General features: G+C 55.2%; 1 protein-coding gene across 2 annotated transcripts in view; it reads right to left on the bottom strand.

Moving 5' to 3' along the window:
- The window catches only part of MOB2 (MOB kinase activator 2), a 72,154-nt gene that overhangs the window by 38,105 nt on the left and 14,124 nt on the right, over positions 1 to 19,925 (bottom strand). Inside the window, exon 1 of one of the 2 annotated variants that reach the window (XM_009185287.4) lies at positions 1,408 to 4,816. The exons of the other annotated variant lie outside the window; for it this stretch is intronic. Coding sequence (XP_009183551.1) covers positions 1,408 to 1,466 — 59 coding nt within the window. The 5' untranslated portion in view covers positions 1,467 to 4,816. Of the gene's footprint in view, positions 1 to 1,407; positions 4,817 to 19,925 lie in introns of those variants that run through there. 2 annotated transcript variants of the gene reach the window in all.

Below are 19,925 nucleotides of genomic sequence, written 5' to 3'. Positions count from 1 at the left end.
TCAAAAAAGAAAAAAAAAAAAAAAAAAGAAACGTCTCAGGAGCCACCTGAGAAAAGCTGCTCTGTGACTTCAGACAGTCAGGAGCGCTGCATGGAGCCTTGGACGTCACAGTAGTCAACCCCCACGAGGAGCCTCCATACTGCGCATCAGAGGCGGGGAAAACTGGCGTTGCCACATACTGCGCATCAGAGGCAGGGAAAACTGGCGTTGCCAAGCAAGTAAAACCCGGGCTGGAGTCAGGGAGAGACTGCTCAGGACACACGCGTCCATCGGCAACACCAATCAAAAGGAGACCACAGACCATGAGGAAGACGCAGTCTGGACTAGGAGGGGATGTGCGGAGGGGGCAGGTTTCTGCAGGGAGAGCCACTGGTGCAGGGGTGGACACGGCCCCCTAGGCCCCGCAGTTCCCCTCACACAGCAGCCAAGGTCATTCCTTCACATGTAACTGTCCCCCAAGAGAGGAGAGCAGTGTGTGGAAGGGGAAAGAGCTTATTCCTACATGCCCAGCCCAGAGCAAAGCACAAACCCATCCTACCCTGGCTCGTCTCCTTTTCCCAAGGGGGCCCACAGCCCAGTCGGCAGAGGAGGAGAAAATGCCATCAAGTCTACCCCAAACCCATCCCTGCTCCTAGCAAGCTGGCCAACAAGCCTTGCACCAAGGAGGAAAACGCCCAAAACACAACAGCTTTCTTCCACGCCACGCCGGCAGGAGACAGCGACAGCCTCTCTTCCTAGGGCAAGGGGCCTCTCTTCCACAGCTGACCTGGAGGTGCCAACGTCCATGGGCATGGACAGGCTGTGGCGCTGCCAGCATGCAGAGATGGGTTGAAGCAAGCCAGGGTCATCCTAGCCCTGAAAGAAGTCCCAGGCAGCGCCACAGGCCTTGTACCCTCAGACAGTATGCCTTCGAAGCACAGCACAGCCCGTGGGCCCGGGGACATCCAGGAAGGAAGACACGGGCGGCCGGGCTGGGGGTCAAGTGTCCTCCTGGGGTGAGGGTGATCACTGACTGCCAGGAAGCCAGGAGCCAGGTGGAGGTCATACAGAAAGAACTGCCTGAAGCCATCAGCGGGAGGGCCGGGGGCCAAGATTTCAGTATAAATTTAGAAGGCAGAGTAATGTACCACTGCACCTCCAAAACTGTCCATTTCAAGTTCAAGTCAAGCCAAACTCTGAACACTAAAGTGGCTACTGGAGCCTGAGCCTGCCTAGTCATTCTCCTGGCCCCCAGCCAACCACTGGCTGCGGGAGGGCAGGGGCCTCCAGGGATCTCTGACCCCTCTCCCTCCTGAAGCCCGTGTTTCGCTCATCCAGGAAAACCCCTGGGCTGGGGGACAGGTAGGAGGACTTAAGGACCCCCATCTATCATGCCACTGAAAAAAGCGGAGGAGCCCCCATACTCACCTGCTCACGGCAAGGCGGAGGGGCGTGGACTGATGGTTAAAACAAACTAGAGCGCTCATGACCCCTCAGGAGCTCACAGGCTCAGAAAAGCCAGGGGACAGGTGAGACCCTGCCTCTCTGTCACTCTGCGCTCTCCCCACTCCCAGCTTTACCAAGCCCAGCAGGCGCTGAGCACAGGCAGCTAGTGCCCAGGCTGCCTAAGAACAGGGTGGTGGAGCCCTGCCAGGCCACCCCACCCTTCTCTGTCTGGTATAAAAACCTTGGCTGCAAAATTTAGTCCAGGCTGAGTCCCTGAGTCCCATAGGAAGGAAGCTGGGAGCCCCACAAGGGAGGAGCAGTGGCCTGTGAGAGCACAACCCCCACTCCATGGCCCCCTGGAGCTGGTGAGAAGTCAGCCCGAAGTGCCCACTCGGCAACCCCTGAGGACCCCTGGCTGTGGGGACCCTCTCGGTCACGGGTCAGACCCCAGGTCCTGCCATGGCCATCTGGCCTGCAGGGGCTCAAACAGAAAAACTGGAAATCAATGTTTTTGTCAGTATTTTTTTCCCCAAAAAATACTGAGATCAGTCGAGAAACAACTTTTCCTTAGAAAAATGCCAGAAAGAAATGGAAATGTGCCCCTGCACTCTGGAACAGCGGGGGGTCTCCAAAGACAGACACAACCCCAAGAGATGCATGGAAGTGACTGATGCCCTGCTCTCCCCTCTGTGCTCTGGAACGGTGGGGGGGATCTCCAGAGATGGACACAACCCCGAGAGACGCACAGAGGTGACTGATGCCCTGCCCTCCCCTTCACAGAAGTCAGCAAAGCCACCCACCATAGGCCTGCGGGAGAACGGGCACTCCTGATATGCGCGCAGGCAGCTCTGGGTGGGCAGGGCAGCTTCCTGGGCACATACCGGCTACACTGCAAAGGGTGTGGTCAAACGTCACTGCACAGACCCCCGAGGTGATAGTTCAAACAAACACCATCCTCCCTGTCCTGCTGTGGACGCTGGGTGTGGGGTGCACCTGGGGCAGGGCTCTGGCCCGAGGTGTCTGGTAAAGGGGGTAATAGGGTGGGCTCCAGAAGGCTGGGAGGAAGGCAACTGAAGACCTGGAAGCCCACTCCCAGGGGAAAAAGGCACCAGGCGGGCAGGTGGGCTGCCCCTGCAGGGGCACATTCCCCTCTAATTGGAAATGCTGTTTTCGTCTTTGAAACTGGAGAAAATGCGTCATATGTGGGAGTACCCCACATTCCAAGGGTGACAGGCACAAGGCAAGAGGGAAAACTAGAGTGGGAGGTGCCACCGCCCATACTTCAGATTCCTCAAGTGGGGGTCCATGGCTGAGGCTGTGCAGGGAGGAGACACAGCACAGGGCACCCTTGGGAACAGAGGGGTGCAACAGCTGTCCCCCCTGCAGGGCAAGGTGGCCTGGCAGCCCAGTCCCTCATGCACAGAGAGTTCCACGCAGCCTCTGCACTGGCCACCCAGCCAGCCCTGATCCAGCCTCGGGCCTCAGTCAGAGAACCCTCCTCAAACCAAGTCACCAGGGCCTGCCTCTCCCTCTCAGGGTCAGGCACATGCCCCCTCAGGCCAGCCTTGCCCCAGAGTCCTCAGCCCCAGGAGCCTGCAGACCCACCCCCAATGTCGTTCCTGCCAGCCTTTGTCCAATGTCACCTAGGAGACCCCAGCCTCCACCTCAACCAGCAATGCCATCTGCTCTGTGTCTTGCTGGGTCCTATCAGTCCAACGGGAGCAGAAGTGGGAGCACAGCAGTGATTTTCTGCTCTGTCCTAGGGGCTGAGAACAGGGGCAGTGCTAGCAGGTGGAACCTGAAAGCGTTTGAGTGAATAAGCTCCTCATATACAAATACGAATGTCTGCAAACCAGTAAGAACAAAATGACCATCATCCCCTCCCCAAAAAAGGGGCAAAGAAAACACCATCCACAGGCAGAAAATTACTACAAATGGTCAAAACCACAGGAAGATCAACTTCCCTAATTTAGAAGCAACTGAAGACAAGACCTTCCAATGATAGCCAGTGCTAGGCACCCCTGGCTGAGAAGCTCCTCAGAACGTTGAGAATGTAAAATGGGAATTTATCTCAAGTATTCAAACTCTGAGTGACTACGAATAATAAACCTGAAAGAAGCATTGCTCATGAAAGAAAATGCTAGAAACTGCCTAACACACTCACAGGGCCTCTTTAGCAAGTCCGGCTATGCAGTCATCAAAGAGGGAGAAGAGCCCAGCAGGCACGGACCCGGGAGGTCAGCGCCAGGGCTGCAGGGGACCTGGGAAGTCAGAGCCAGGGCTGTGAGGGCACTTGGGTGGCCAGAGCCAGGCTTGCCTGGTGACAGCTGGAAGGTACATACCTCCAGAGCTTTAGGGGTAAGCCTGTGTATTTTACTTTCTTTATATTTCTATGAATTGTTGGAATTTTCCATGTCAAAATACATCATCACCACAATCAGAAGAAAAAAAAACTATTTTAATTTCGGGAAGAGTGAAAAGGCCTACAAAGAAAATGCCCAGCTTCTCCAATGCAAGCAGAAGCTGCTGAGGCACAAACAAGGCGAGAGCTGTGGAGACAGGCTGGGGGGCTGGTGGCCACCCCATCAGGTGGGCTCCTAGGTGGCTGGTACCACAGTCAGGACAACTCACTTTCTTCAGGATGGAACACAGGGCTTGGGTTGAATTTACCTCCGTTTTAAGAAGTAAACTGGTTTTCCCTCAAAATGTCTTTAACAAATAGACACTGCAGGTCCAACAGGGAGAATGAGAAGCGTGGGCGGGCACCACCAACACGTGTGTCTCAGGACTGCCGGCAGCAGGCACCCCTCCACCAGTCTCGGGCAAGGCGCTGTCACTCCGGTTGTTCACACTGAAGCCAGGTGCAGCCTGTTCGGAATGTGGAAGACCCAAGATGGGCCTGAGGCAAGACGGGTGGCAGAGGTGGCCCCCCAGTGACACACTGCTGGGGAGGCTCCAAGCCGTTCCTGACGACAAGGGGCAAAGTCTCATCTCTGACTCCCCACTGCCGGCACAGCCACACACGGTGGTCCTGACGCCCGTTGCCCACTCTCTCCACATCCTTAAACCCTTCCTCTTTCCTCACACTCGACCTCCTCAGAACTTCCTGAAGGCGGTGCTTGGGAAGTAATTTTTTCAGAATTCACACATGAGAAAATATTCTCATTCTATTCTCACAGGATTGATGTACTGATGCCGAGGTCTACTCTGGAAATCCTTTTCTGAACACGTTTTGAAGACCGTCTTCTAGTTTCCAGGTTGGAATTCATATTCTGGTTCTCAGTACACTGTAGATGACCTGGTGCTACGCTCTGAATGTGTCCCCAAAAAGCATGTGCCGGAAACGGAACACCCACTGCTGCAGCGCTAGGAGGTGGGGCCTGGTGGGCGGTGCTTAGGGGTGGGGCTGGAGGTGGGGCCTGGTGGGCGGTGCTTAGGGGTGGGGCTGGAGGTAGGGCCTGGTGGGCGGTGCTTAGGGGTGGGGCTGGAGGTGGGGCCCGGTGGGCGGTGATTAGGAATGGGGGAGGCTCTGCCCTCCGAATGGATTAATGTGATTCTGAAAGGGCTTGGGGCTCTGAGTTCCACCTCCGGTCCTTCCACCTCTCCCCACGAGGTGACACTACACAAAGGCTCTGGGCAAACATGTGACCCTCAATCTCGGAATTCCGAACCTCCAAACTGTAAGCAATAAACCTCAGTTCTCTGTAGACCACTCAGTCTCAGGTATCGTTTCAGCAGCACAAACAGACGAAGGGGTTTTGTTTTGCTTTGTTTTTCTCTCTGGAAGTTTTAAACATACGCTCTTTATCCCTAGCATCTTCTGATGTCGCCTTTTCATTCACTGCATTGGACACTCTGTGAGCCAGTTTCATCTGTGAATTCATTTCTGGAAAACTGTGGCATTCCTTTGACGATTTCCTCCCTTCTATTTCCTGCTCTTCCTGGAACTCCTACCAAGCTATAGCGACCCCTGCCTGATGCTCGGTTTCGTACCTTTGCGCTCCTGATGTCTGCGCCTGATACCCTGCCCCGCGCGGTCTGCCTGCTGGGAAGGGCGCCCAGCACCATCTCCCACGCCTCACTGGCTGTCTGATCCTCCTCTCTCAGGCACTCTTTGCTGTGCGCCGGACGCTCCTTTCTGTAACTTGGTCTTTACAACTCTGAGGAGACTCACGAACGCTCTGCTTTACTCTGTGGTTTGGGCTGGTTTCCTGCTTTTTCATCTGCTTTGGTCTATCTGGTGACCCCAGCCCTCACATCACACGTGGTGGGAGGCACTGCAGAGCTCGCTGACGGCTCCAGGTGCACGGAGGGGGCTACGCTGGGGGAGTCTGGCTGTATTCAACACCTTTCCAGCATCACAGGAAACGACTTACCAGATTGAAGGGTCTCACCCAGCATCCACATCATTGAATGCAGAGGCCACATCAGGGAACGCACTGACATTTCAGAACACGAAGGGACACGGGGCAGCCCATCCTCCCCACTCGCAGTGCCTGAGGGTTTTCTCTCTTGGCTGGGGAGACTCCCATTCTCTGCCTGGAGGGTGGACCTTAGCTGCTGGGGTCCTGAGGACCCAGTGTGGGGGGGGCAGAAGGGGACATCCACAGTGGATGCGGAAAGCTGTCAAGTCTTCGTGTGCAGGATGACGCCCTCCACTGCACCTGGGTCTCAGTGGACAGTGCTATGATCCCACATGCTTGGACTAATCCTCCAGACTCAGATCAGACATGAAGGGGTGTCCAGCTGCTTCTAAATACACCTCCAGCCTCCAGGCCACCTCTGCTGTCTTCAGCTTCGCCATCCAAGGGGCTCCCAGACTCCACCACAGCTTCTCCGTGAAAACACTTCCCCTGCTGGTCAGATTTCAGGTTTCCTGAGTTTGTGTTCATTCCACCTGAGCCTCAGCTTTCCAACTTCCAAAATGTGTCTGCTCCTGTCTCCTCTGCACTCTCTGCTCCTGTGGGTTTCTGCCTCTCCGAAACTCCCCGGGAGCTTATCCAAGTGGGGTCGGGAAGCAGGGCCAACACAGAGGCTCACTGGTGCTCGTCAGTCGGAACCCTGTCTCTCCGCTCTTCAGCGTGCTAGTGGGACGGGAGCACCCAGGGAACAGCAAGTGCACCATGACGCGGAGACTTTCATCGCCGCAGGCCATGGGGCTTGTCCTTCCCAGAAGCCCCCACCCACAGCTGCTGAGCGACACCCACACTGCTTCTCTCTTCGCACAGTGGGCTCATGAGGAGTCCCGCCAAGCAGGAGCTCTGAGCCACAGCACAGAGTGCGCTGGCCCAAGTCCACGCCTGCATGCAAGCTCATGCTTGCAATAACCGTGGAACGAGCTCGTGAGGTTCAGAGAGTCCCACCCCAACAGGGAGAGCCGCCGGGAGCCCCAATCTCAGCAGTGACCGGTTCCAGGTCCCCCACGCACCGTAAGAGCGGGGGCAGCGGTGGACGGCAGTCCTTGAGCAGGGCACTACCTTCAGAGAGACCTCGACAAGTGAACACTTAACCCAGGGTCGACCCTGGGGAAAACACAGACCTCCTCCCGGTGCCCCCTTCAGAAAAGGTACTCAAACACTGGCCCCCATCATGAGCTGGGCCTGGAACCAGGCACGGGTACTACCGGCCTCCTGGGCTTGGAGCTCGGTAGGGGAACCAATCCCAGGCCCTCGACCTGACAGGTGCCAGAAGGCCTCACACGAGACTCCAGCACTGGGGCAGGGAGGTTAAAGTAAACAGGACAGAGGGGTTCGATTAAGACAATACCTTTTCTCACCGTCAGGGGTGAAGGCGCTAATGCCAGCCGGCGCCCACTCAGGTAAGCACACAAGCTCTCCCGCCGCGGCTGCACCACATGCCTAATAAAGGGACAGCCGTGCATGTCCAGCTCCTCAGGCACATGTGCACACATGTGTGCTGCGCAGCACTGGCACCCCATTCCTGTTCTGTCCCAGGCATCTGGTGCACTCCCCGGTGCTCACCGGCTCGACCCCACAGCAGCACCAGACCTCACAGAGGGAGTCACACTCACGTGGTCGGGGTTCCAGAGTGGAGTCACACTCACGTGGTCAGGGTTCCACTCTGGTTCTGTCTGTGCTCACAGCCAGGACCCTGCAGGCTGGGCCCAGCGCCCGGCTCCCTCCGAGTGGCCGGCAGCGCCCTCTGGTGGAGACTGGCTTGGCCTCCGCGGCACTGCATTCCCATTGCAGTGGCCCATCCAGTCCCCAAGTCCTAGAGAAGGCCCCTCTCTGTCCATCAGCCCTGGCAGGGTCCTTGGCGCCCTGGTCTTGGCCCCCATTCTCCACACCTGCACTCCTTGGCTCTCCAGGAACTACAGGCCTCAGGGGCGCTCCTGGGAGCAGAGAAGGGGATCGGCCTGGACCTTCCTCAGAGGCACAGCCTTCACAGAGGCACGAGGGGCTTTGCTGCAGAGGGGGCTGCCACTGATCAACCAGACGGCCTGGGCTCAATTCCCAGCTGCGGGCCCTGGCCAGGGACATCACCTGTCTGCATTTTCCCACCTATAAAACGGGAATGCTGACCTCCAGCGTGTCCTGAGCAGGTGGAAGACTGTGGCCCTCCCTGGGGAATCCAACACCAGCCCCTGGACACCCCTGGATGCTCCTGAGCATGGCAAAACCAGCAAAGTCACCTCCCAGCGGCCCAAAAGGAGTGACCATGCCAACAGGGGCAGCAGTGACCCGACTGCTTCTGGACACACCATCTGAGCAATCATTTTCAGAATTAACAGAACCAAGGTGACAAGAAAAAAGGCACTTCTGTGGCAAGCTCTGCCCCGAGTGGCCACGGAGAAGTTGAATCTTCTAGCTGTGCAAACAGAAGGTGCCAAGTACTGGCTGCTTTCTAGGTCTCTCTAGGTCTGACTGTCACCCCTCTCCTATCACTCCTAGGGCAGTACCCAAAACACCCACTGCTCAGCGGTGGCCACATGAATCGGAAGCACGGCATCCTGAGGCCACGGTGAGCCAATCACAGTAGACAGCTGGTAACAAGGACACGAAATAGGCCTCACCAACAACCAGAGCAGCCCGATGCATGCGAAACCACACAGCACCCACGGAGCGGGGGCAGGGAAAGACTGGCACCCGCCCTGTGGGGGAAGGGGACAATTAGACAGTGGTGAAACCTATCAGGCCGGAGGTGGATGGGTGTCCCTGCTCAGACACAAGCACAGGAGAGACGGGCCAGTGTGGGCCCCGCTGCTCGAGCACTGCACGGTGGGGTGGACTGGACTGCCACTCACAGACAGAAAGCAGAGAAATCGGAGTCCAGTCCTGTTCACAGCAGGGCTGCGTTCAAATGCAGGGCCTGCAGGTGGTGCCGTGAGGCAGGATCCAGAACAGAGGAGAGGCCCATTTCTGTTTCAGACAAAGAAAGGAAGACAGGCATTCCAGGTCCAGCACACAGGCCCCTGTGGGGAGGGATGGAGGCCTCCGTGCTACTTTTCACCACTGTAAGGTGAAGCATGTGACTTTACTTTTATAGTCTCTTTTTCAACAATGAAAAAAAACATTACATAAACCAAAAATAAAACACAGAGCCAGGACAAGCCCCGCCAGGACAGTTGGGCCGGTGCCCAGCCTCTGTGGCCCGTTCCAGCACGACCCCAGCCTCACTGATAGGATGCAAAAGGCAGAGAGTACCCGGGTGCCAGGCTGCCCAGCCCCACCTCCCCTGGTGGGCACTCACCCATGTGCCACCTCCTCAGCCAGCAGTGCTCTCCCACCCTCCGGAGCCACAATGGGCACATACTACCCGAATGTGCTGGCTCCACCCCCTCACCTTATGGGGGTTCAACCCCCTGCCTCTCCTTCTCCACCACCCTCCGCCATGCCACAAACAGCTCTGGCTGAGGCCACCCTCAGCTGGCCACGTCCTCAATTCCCAAACCTGTAACACAGGGGCAGGCACCTGTGGAGGCTGATCATGGCCTCCCCTGCAGCCACCCACCACAGCTCCTTCCAGCTCCTTCTCTCGCACCAGCTCTTCCTCTTGTCACCACTACCCCCGTCTCTGGCTCCCCCAGGCACACGGAGGTGAAGTGTCAGGCATACCAGACACTTCACCTCCAGTTCACTGTGTCCAGAGATGTCTGACATAGGTACCGTGTCTGCCCCTGAGAGGCGCCCCCAATGCCTGCCATCTCTCCAGAGACAATGCCCCATCACAACTGCCCAGGGACACCTGGCCGCCATCTCCACCACCTCCCTCCCCAGAGTGAGGCTTGTCAATTCCCTCCGTTACCGGCCAGAGCACCCTGGAAGGGTCGAGCACGGCTGGGCCAGACGCAACTCCCACCTCTCAGCACCTCAGGCAAGATCCTACCACTTTGTCCCTCCATTTTGCCACCTACATCACAGGGTCACAGTAAGCGCCCTGCAGGGTGTGGCGGTGAGCAGGGGGACAGTCAGAGCTCCAGGGCCCATCACGCCAGCACCTGTGCCAGCACTGTGCCCGCTGTGACTCTGCCTGGTGTCGCAGCCAGAGGTCACTCTAACTGGCCACATAACCTCTACAGAGAACGGAAGAGGCTGAGAAACAAGGGGCCAGGGACAGTAGGAAGATGCTGCCTGCTCTGACAGACACCCCCCCCACCCCGCCCCTTCCCCCTGTTGGAGTCCACCTGGCTGTATTCGACAACGCCAGACAGGATGTAGAGGGACGCTGCCCTCCACAGCTCACCTCAAAGAGCTCACTCAGAAGGGGAAAGGAAGGGCCACGAAAGGGTGAAACGCAATGGCTTCTCCATCCCGTCATACTGTGTGTCCGCAGCAGTTACTCCGCAGAGCTGCCAGGTACAACAGCCAAGACACGGGAAAACCTCAATGCCCAATGAGGAATCAAGGGACGGGGAAAGTGGTGCACACACTCCGTGGCGACCCCTATGAGACTGGCCTGCATGCAGGAACGGCTTCACGTGTGCGACAGCAGGGGGAGCAGGAGCTCCGGGCCAGACAAGCCTGGGGGGGAGCTGGGCCCCCATGGCCCTGGAGCTGCTTGCCTAGGGCTCGTCGGCGCAGCCAGCCAGCCAGGCCCCCCTTCGTCTCTGCAGCAATAGTTCCGGGTGGAGCCCAAGACGTGCATTTCTAACAAGGTCCCAGGCCAAGCAACCCGCTGGTAAATCTAGTTTCACCTACAGCTGCCTCCTTATATATTTTAAGTTCCACCTAAAGGTTTCTTTGTGCATCACGAACTATGACAAGTGGAAGTGTAAACAGATCATAGCCTATACTTGTGCCAATCACCAAGTTTTGGCCAATCACGTGTAGCTAACTGCTCGAGCTGTGTTCAAATAAGGCAAATGGTGAGCTGTAACCAATCAGCTGTTTCTGTGCCTTTCTTCCGTTTTCCGTAGGTCGCTTTCCTCTTCCTGTCCATAAACCTTCTCCCACCACAGGGCTGCTCTGGAGTCTGAGTCTACTCTGGCTCAAGAGGCTGTCAATCCAAGAATCACAGGTTGTTCAATTAAAGTCCTTTACATTAAGTTTTTCTTTTATCACTGCCCTTGCTGGTACCCACACCCCACCTGGGGAACCACTGCCCTAGAGCACCAGGCACACACCTGACCTCTCTGCACCTCCATTCTGGGGCAGAGATGCAATGGGGACCAAGTGGGGCCGTGTGCACCCAGTTCTCAGCAGCACGGGGCCGGCACGCAGCAGACTCCCTTTGGGGGTGAGCGAGTATAGCAGAGGGGCTTCGATGCGTGCTCTGCAGGGTCCTCCACACCCACCCAGCACACATCCATCCACTGGACACCTGCCCCAGGACTGCCCTGGGACACCAAACCCAAGAACTCACTGCCCCTGCCTCCCAAGGAAGGCCAGCAAGTGAAGAAATGAAGGACAGGATGGAAAGGAACCACGTATGTTTCCGGCAAACGCTACTGAGGACAGAAACCCAGCATGCTACAGGGGAGCAGGAGGCTGGGGTGTGAATCTGGGTCATTTCTGGGCAGCCTCTGGCCACCCCAGCAGAAGCACAAGAAACACAGACTGTGGTGCTGATCAGAGACGCAGGACATCGAACAGAGCGGTAAGCTTTACACCAGCGAGGGCGGCGAGTGCTGGAAACCCGAAGGCATTCTGGTTGTCACCACATGGGGGACACCAGGAGGAACGTGTCCACAATAACACACAGTGGGCTTTATAAGAAGTTACCCCGAAATCAGGTGTTCAGGATAAGGCTGTGCTGGAAAAGGAAGCTCAGATGGAATCAAGAGTGTCCAGAAATCACCAGCTGCCTCACTTGACACAAGCTGTCTGCTCAACAGACTTTAGAATTTCCAACCTCGGCCGGGCGCGGTGGCTCAAGCCTGTAATCCCAGCACTTTGGGAGGCCGAGACGGGCGGATCACGAGGTCAGGAGATCGAGACCATCCTGGCTAACACGGTGAAACCCACTCTACTAAAATACATAAGAAAATTAGTCATGCAGGTGGCGGGCACTGTAGTCCCAGCTTACCTCGAGCTGAGGCAGGAGAATGCATGGACCCGGGGAGCGGAGCTTGCAGTGAGCCGAGATCGCTACTTGCACTGCACTCCAGCCTGGGGGTACAGAGCAAGACCTTGGCCCCAAAAAAAAAAAAAAAAAAAAAAAAAAGAATTCCAACCCCAATTAGTCAAAAGGGATTTTAATGCAACCATTCAGTAATACGAAATCAAGAACTATGATTGCAAAGGAGAAGCAAAAGCGATTTAATGTTCCTTTTAAACAACGTAAAACTAAATACTATTGAATCAGTGGAGAAATGAAAAACAGAGTCTTGCTAATTTTCATTAACGAAGACCGCCTTAAAAGTCTTTCAGTTTATGACCAGCCTAGGCAAGATGGCAAGACTCTGCCTCTACAAAAAATTTTTTTTCAAAATTCGTGGGGCACAGTGGTGCGCACCTGTGGTCCCAGCTATTCCAGAGGCTGAGGTGGGAGAATCTGTTAAACCCAGGAAGTCAAGGCAGCAGTGAGCGGTGACTGCACTACTGCACTCCAGTCTGCGCAACAGAGTGATACCCCGTCCCTAAACAAAAAACAAACGAACAAAAAAAAACTATTTCGGTAAGAAATCCAGGCTGTAAGGTGGCCACGTGGGGACTGCCCACTGTTTCTGCAGCTCACTCTGCTGGACCGGGGTCAGATCCCCAGCTTCTCAGGATCATGTTCTGTTCCCTCTGCTCCCAGTCTCTCCTCCAGTCCCCAGGGAAGGGCTTGGTCTCCACGACGTCAGGAACTAGACTGTGAACCTGCACGTCAATAATGAGAGTGGGGCTTCCAGAGAGCAGCCATGCTTGCTGCCCTGCCCCTCTCAGGCTGCAGCCCAGGGAGATGCCACTGAGACACTGGCCATCGGGCTGGCCACCCCTGGGCTCCCTCCATCCTCATGGCCCCGCTCTGTGCTGGCAATTTCCACCAAAGTCCCCCTCCCAATACGCAGCAAGCCTGATCTGCTATCACTCTCGCTCACACTGTGCCTCTGTGTCTCCCCTGCGTCTCACACGAAGTGACTTCTGAGCCGGTTTCAAAGTTTATCCTGAACAGGGCAGAGTCTGACCCCTTCACCATCTCTTTCTGTGTGGGTGCACCCAAGTGTTTCCCTGCTGAAATGCATTCTATTCTATGCTGGGATAAAGATGCAAGTCACTCTCAAACTGCTGAGAAAAAGACCCGTGTGCATGTACTGAGAGAGAAAATGATAAGGCAGATACGGCAAAAATGCTGACACTGGCCAATCTGGGAGAAGGTATGCAGGAATTATTTACACTACTTTGGCAACTTCTAACTTAGAAATTATGTAAAAATTTAAAAATGTAAACGTCAGAAGCAGCTGGGGCCAGGAGGTGGCACACACGCCCGAGGGAGCAGCAGCGCACCTGACAGCCGCTTCTCCACAGCAACGCCAGAAGCTGGAGGTCGGCAGCCTCATGTCGAAAGTGGGCTGAAAGAAAGTCAACCAAGAAAACAACACACAGTGAAAAGTTCTGCCAAGAATGAAGGACAACTGAAGGCATTTTCAGACAGAGACTGACAGGGCACCCCCAGCAGAGTCACCTGAAAGAAAATCCAAGAAAGCTCAAGGCCGCAGAATAAGCGGAGGAAAACTGGTCACAGACGCAAGGACAAAACCAGAAGGACGGAGGAGGAAGGAGAGGGTACAGCCCAAGAGATGGAGCACAAAACCAGCCAACCTAAACAAATACCAACGTACAAGACAGCAGCATGCGGGGGGTCTAAAGTGTACAGAATTTAAAGCACACCAAGTGCTCACAACTCGAGAGGGGAAGTGCACAGAAGCGGTCTAGTATCTTGGGTACTTTCGGGAGGCGGATAAAGCCATTAACCAGCATCAGACCCTGGAAGTTTAGGGTGTGCTGTAAGAAAACCACGAAAGGAGGGATGCGCACGTGGCTCACAGTGTGATCCCAGCACTCTGAAGGTGAAGATGGGCGGATGGCTTGAGGCCAGGGGTCTGAGACCATCCTGAACAACACAGTGAGACCCTGTTTCTACAAAAAATAAAATAAAGGAAAGTACCTAACTTCCAAGGCAATTTGAAAGAAGGATGATTAAAAAATAAAAAGAAGAAATTCAAACAAAGCATGGGAAGATCAAAAGCGCAAGCAAGATGGGAGTCGACCCAGCAGCGAGCACACCAGGTGGAAAGGGTTAGCAAGGGGACCTGACGCCCGCCTGGCTGGCACGGTGTTCAGTAGACACCTGCCATCACGTGCGGTGCATCTAAGGTTCGGGGTTTTCCCGGGCTTACCCCAAGGTAGACGCCAAGGGCTCTTTCCCATGGCTTGGGGCCATTTGCACGTCCTTCTTCATGAGGCATCTGTTCAAGCCTCTGCCCGTCTTCTACGGGACGAGCTGTTTCTTGTTCTTTGTTGGAGCCCGTGGGGAAGTCTGGATCTGAGTTCCGGTAAGTTCTAGGTATGGTAAATTCCCCTGCAAAAGTTGCTTTTCTTTTCTGAGACAGAGTCCTGCTCTGTGGCCCAGGCTGGAGTGCAGTGGTGAGATCATGGCTCGCTGTAGCCCCAACCTCCTACGCTCAAGGGATCCTCCCACCTCAGTCCCTCTGAGCAGTGGATGCCACCACACCCAGCTAATTTATTTTTATTTATTTATGAGGTCTCACTATGTTGCCCAGCCTGGTCCTGAACTCCTGGGCTCAAGCAGTCCTCCAGCCTCGGCCTCCCAAAGTGCAGGGATTACAAGTGTGAGCCACGATCCCTGGCCAGCCTTTTCAGTTTTTGAGGAGTATCTCTGATGCTTAATTTTAATGTAAACCAAATTATCTATCTTCTCCTTTATGAAGAGTACTTTCTAGTCCTGTGTAAAAAACTTTTCTTAACCCATGGGTCAAGAATAGCATCTTCTCTAACAGTGTTGTTCAGGAGTAATATAATATAAGCCATAATCTGGGCCATGGATATAAATGTTCTAATGGCCCCACTGAAAAGTAAAAGAAACAGCCAAGATTAATTTTATTTATTTAACCCAATGGATGTAAAATATTTTCGACTTACAATCAATACAGAAAATGCAAAGTGCCGCTGTATTTTTCTCAGTCTAGTGTATTTTACATTCAGCACATCTCCAGTGCTGCCTGGCTACATGGCTGGAGGCCGTGCTGGACAGCAGTTCCAGAACCTTCTACACTTAGACCTATATTCTACTAGGCTCAACTATTCTTTGTAGGGTGTGAGGTACAAGCCAAGGTTTTTTTAAATATGGATATCTGGTTGGCCACCATGACCTATGGAAAAGACTGGCTATCTGTACCATCTCTTTTTTCCTGTCTTGATCACTCTTGCCAGATTTTCCACTGTACTCCTGTTTTCAAAGAATCCAACTCTGGCCTCGATGAGTATCTCTGTGGAAGACTGACTTTCCACTTTGTCAACTTCCGCTCCAGCCTCATTTCCCTCCATCCACCGTCTCTGGGCTCAGCTACTGCTCCCAGAGTGACGAATGCCCGAGGGCTGTGAACCGCTCCTGGCTGGCGTGCACCCTGCAAGTCTCGGCATGGCATATTTTTGTTATCTTTCAGCTAAAAAGTATGTTCTAATTTCCATTACAAATTCTTCTTTGTCCCACTGGTTACTTGGAAGTGTGCTTCCTAATTTCTAAATACTAGGAGTATCACTTTGCTGATTTCTAGTTTAACTCCGCTTGGGTCAAGAGCATGCTCCGGAGGACTTCAGTTCACCGAGATGAGCGGAGGTTTTGGTCAACGTTCCATCAGTGTGTAAAGAGGCACAGCCTGTCAGGGGTGGGTGGGTTCCCTATTCTTCCTGTCAGGTGAAATGCGTGAGTCTGGCTTTGAGATCTTCAAGCTGGCTTGTGAGTACGGCCAAGCTGAGCTGCTGGGACAAAGGCCCACCGTCCCAGGCCCCAAGTCCTTCCCCGGTGTTAGCCCAGGGCAGGGGTCGAACTTCACTCTCCAACACCTTCCGGGGCCCCGGGCTGTGGGGCAGTCCTGCATTCTCGCCAAGCACTGTCGAGGAGCCGCAGGAAGGGACGAAGAAGAGGAAGGACAAGCATCTTCCAGACGGTGACTAGAAAGCTCCACCTGCCCCCACCTGTGCCTGACCTGAGGCTTGGGACACAAGGGAGGCTGGAGTTCAAGTGCCTGAGAGACCACAGCCAGAGAAGCCTGCACGGGGTCAGGAAGACAGACGGGAGTCGGCAGGTCACAGCCCTGTGCCCATAACAGGTGGCAGGAAGGAGGCTCAGAGACCTGACAACAGCCACAAAAAGGACACATGTGCGCACAGGCCAGGTGTCTCGGCAGAAATGCGGACAGTGGAGGGCCAGCAGGGCTGAAGCGCAGGTGGGCCACACAGGGTGGGGCTGGAGAGAGACAGGGGACTTCACCCCACAGGCAATGGGGGTCCACCAAAGTGCCTTGTGTATAGGAGGATGACATGTGGTCCTCTCGGGTGGCTGTGGTGGAGCAGGAGTCAAAGATAAGGACACACATCCCCTCCACCACCAGGTGCCTATGGCTATGAGAGCCCGGGCCTCAGCCCAGCGAACCGCGGTCTTGTTCAGGGAATCCAGCAAAACCCTCACAGGCTTCTGCATGGAGCACCGCGGCATGGATGGCAAGGTGTGAGGGCGGCAGAGCGTGGCCTTCCCGAGCAGCAGGCTCCTCCACGGGCCACCACCGTAAACTCAGGCTCTGTAATGGGACCCACCCACGCAAAAGGTCCTCATCTGAAAGGGCTCCACCCTCACCCTAGAGCCCTCCACATGTCATTTTAGGGGACATTTTATTTATCTATTTTTATTTTTATCTTTTTTGCGATGGAGTCTCGCTCTTGTCACCCAGGCTGGAGTGCAGTAGCACATCTTGGCTCACTCCAACTTCCGTCTCCTTGGTTCAAGTGATTCTCCTTCCTCAGTCTTCCGAATAGCTAGGATTACAAGCACGCGCCACCATGCCTGGCTAATTTTTTGTAATTTCAGTAGAGACGGGGTTTCATCATGTTGGCCAGGCTGGTCTTAAACTCCTGACCTCAGGTGGATCCACCCACTTCAGCCTCCCAAACTGCAGGGATTACAGGTGTGAGCCACCGGGTACCATTTCGTTATTTTGATTAGATATGAAATGACCTGCCCAGGCACGGTGGCTCACGCCTATAATCCCAGCACTCTGGGGAGGCTGAGGCGGGTGGATCACTTGAGGTGATCCCCAGCCTGCTGGGGAAGGGCAAGGAAGGTGGCCGCAGGCCCCAGCATAGTACAGACTGATGCCCTTCAAGTCCATGCTGCACCGTGGGCCTGGACAGAACAAGCCTCTCGCCCCACCTTCACAGAGGGTACTCGCGGACAGCCACTGCACAGCACAGCAAGTCCCTGGACCCAGGCCTGTCCAGACCCTTGTGGGAGTGGGATACGAGCTCCACAAAGGTTTTGGGGGGCACCCAGGCCCCAAGTCCCCATTCCACCACCAGGGCAGCTCAGGAGCCAGGACACTCTGCTAGTGAACCCTGGGACCTGCTGCACTCCTGGGGACACTGCAGAGCTCAGGAGTCGACAAACCACAAATGCTGCTACTTAGAACCTGTGTGTCCAACAAGGAGAAGGCAGCAAAGGAGGGAAGACAGCTGGGCAAGGAGAGCACCCCAGACACCACCACGCCTACCAAGAAGTGGTCTCTGAGGACAGCTGTGGCCAGGATCCTGCGTCGTCAGCACAGAGCTGCCTTCGGTCTGCCTTGGAGGAAGGGCCTCGGAGCAGCACGGGATCACAACGCTTTTATTTTCACATGAATGATAAATACCCAGGAACCCTCACACAATTCAGCTTGGCCCAGCACTTCTTCAGCCAAAAAGGTAGGAGGCCTTCCCAGCAGGAATAACAGAATGTTCTTGAAGATAAAGGTTTTAATGACAAAGCGTTTCTAAACCTCCTGACAGCAGCCACCTCCAGAAAAGCCCCTGGGTCTCCACGCTGACAGTGCAGGAGTGAACGTCAAAAAGCACTCCCAAGGCAGGGCACAGTGGCTCATACCTGTGATCCCAGCACTGTGGGAGCCTGAGGTGGGCAAACTGCTTGAGGCCAGGAGTTCGAGACCAGCCTGGCCAACACAGTGAAACCCCATCTCTACTAAAAATAGGAAAATTTGGCCGGGCACGGGTGTCTCACACCTTTAATCCCAGCACTTTGGGAGGCCAAGGCGGGTGGATCACCTGAGGTCAGGAGCTCGAAACCAGCCTGGCCAACATGGCGAAATCCCATCTCCACTAAAAATACAAAAATTAGTTAGGTGTGGCGTGGCGTGGCCTGTAATCCCAGCTACTAGGGAGGCTGAGGTAGGAGAATTGCTTGAATTCGGGAGGCAGATACTGCAGTGAGCCGAGATCGTGCCACTGCACTCCAGCCTGGGTGACAAGAGCAAAACTCCATCTCAAAAAAAAAAAAACATTACACTGGCCTGGTGGCACGTGTCTATAATCCGAGCTACTCGGGAGGCTGAGGCACGGGAATCATTTGAACCCGGGAGGCAGGTGGAGGTTACAGTGAGATGTGATTATGCCACTGCACTCCAGCCTGGATGACAGAGCAAGACCCTGTCTCAGGAGAAAAAAAAAGCATTCCCAAGACCCCAAGTACGAGAGGAAGCAAATCCCTTCTGTGCATCCCAATGCAGAGCTCATCTCAGGGAGCTCTGCGTCCAGATGTCCAGGAGGCAGCCAGCTGGCCAGGCAGAGGCCACCCTGGGTTGGTCAGACCTACCCAGTGCCTGCTCCCTGCCCTCGGCACGCCAGGTACAGCAGGGGTACGTGTGGGTCTGTGGAGAAGATGAAGCCCGCACCAAAGCAGAAGCATTTGTTACAAATTTAAGAAAGCAAGGAGGACACGGGAAACCATTCAGCAGAAAATGCTGCTGTCACGAAGAGAGAGATGGCCACCTTTGGGAAATGAAGGTGCCCACTCTGCTCTCGAGGAAGCAGCAAGCCTCAACTGCGCGCCCGCCACACAGTCACCCCCAGCCCCAGGCAGTCTCAGGCCGCACGTCCCAGAGGCCCCATGGCATGAAAAGCGTCTCTCTGAGGGCATAACACCCGACACCCCATGCGGGGAAGTCACATCACTTCTGGAGCACAGCCGGGCAGACACCAGGCCTGCATCCCCGTCAGCACTAGGGGTGGTGCCTGTGGACCATCTGCAGCTTCACGTTCCACCATCCCCTCCGACAGCTAAGAACAGGCTGAGGGCAGGCGACGGGAGTAGGAATCGGGTGGCAACAGTGGATGGCAGCGGCCAGGGAGTGGAAACTACAGGCCACACAGTCAACCACGGTTCCCTTGCTCAGAGCCCATAACTACTGCCGTCCACTGAGCTTCCAAGAGGGCCTCAGTCTTCACCTGGGGCTTCCCGAATTCACCTGGTTGTCTAGGAGGACTAGTGTTTCTTGAGAGATGGTGAGAAACGTGGCCCTAAGCCCTCTGCGTGGCCCTGTGCCCACTGCCCTCTCCATGCTCTGTGGCGCCTCAGTGACCAAACATGGTCCCAACCTGCACCAGGCCACACCGAGGCCCCGAACAGGTCAGTGGTGTCGGGTGCCAGTGTGGCCTGGATTTCTTCCTGACGGAGGAACTAACCAGTGCACAGCTCCAGCCACTTGGAAAGGGGGCAGGTGGGAGGTTGTAAAAGAAAGTAAGGGATAGGCCAGGCGGAGTGGCTCACACCTATAATCCCAGCACTTTGGGAGGTCAAGGCAGGTGGATCACAAGGTCAGGAGTTCAAGACCAGACTGTGGGGCGCGGTGGCTCAAGCCTGTAATCCCAGCACTTTGGGAGGCCGAGACGAGCGGATCACGAGGTCAGGAGATCGAGACCATCCTGGCTAACACCGTGAAACCCCGTCTCTACTAAAAATACAAAAAAAAACTAGCCGGGCGAGTTGGCGGGCGCCTGTAGTCCCAGCTACTCGGGAGGCTGAGGCAGGAGAATGGCATAAACCCGGGAGGC

This window comes from Papio anubis, chromosome 12 (assembly GCF_008728515.1).
Source record: "Papio anubis isolate 15944 chromosome 12, Panubis1.0, whole genome shotgun sequence".
Classification (NCBI taxonomy): Eukaryota; Metazoa; Chordata; class Mammalia; order Primates; family Cercopithecidae; genus Papio; species Papio anubis.
This window is presented reverse-complemented; position numbering and strand designations above follow the sequence as displayed.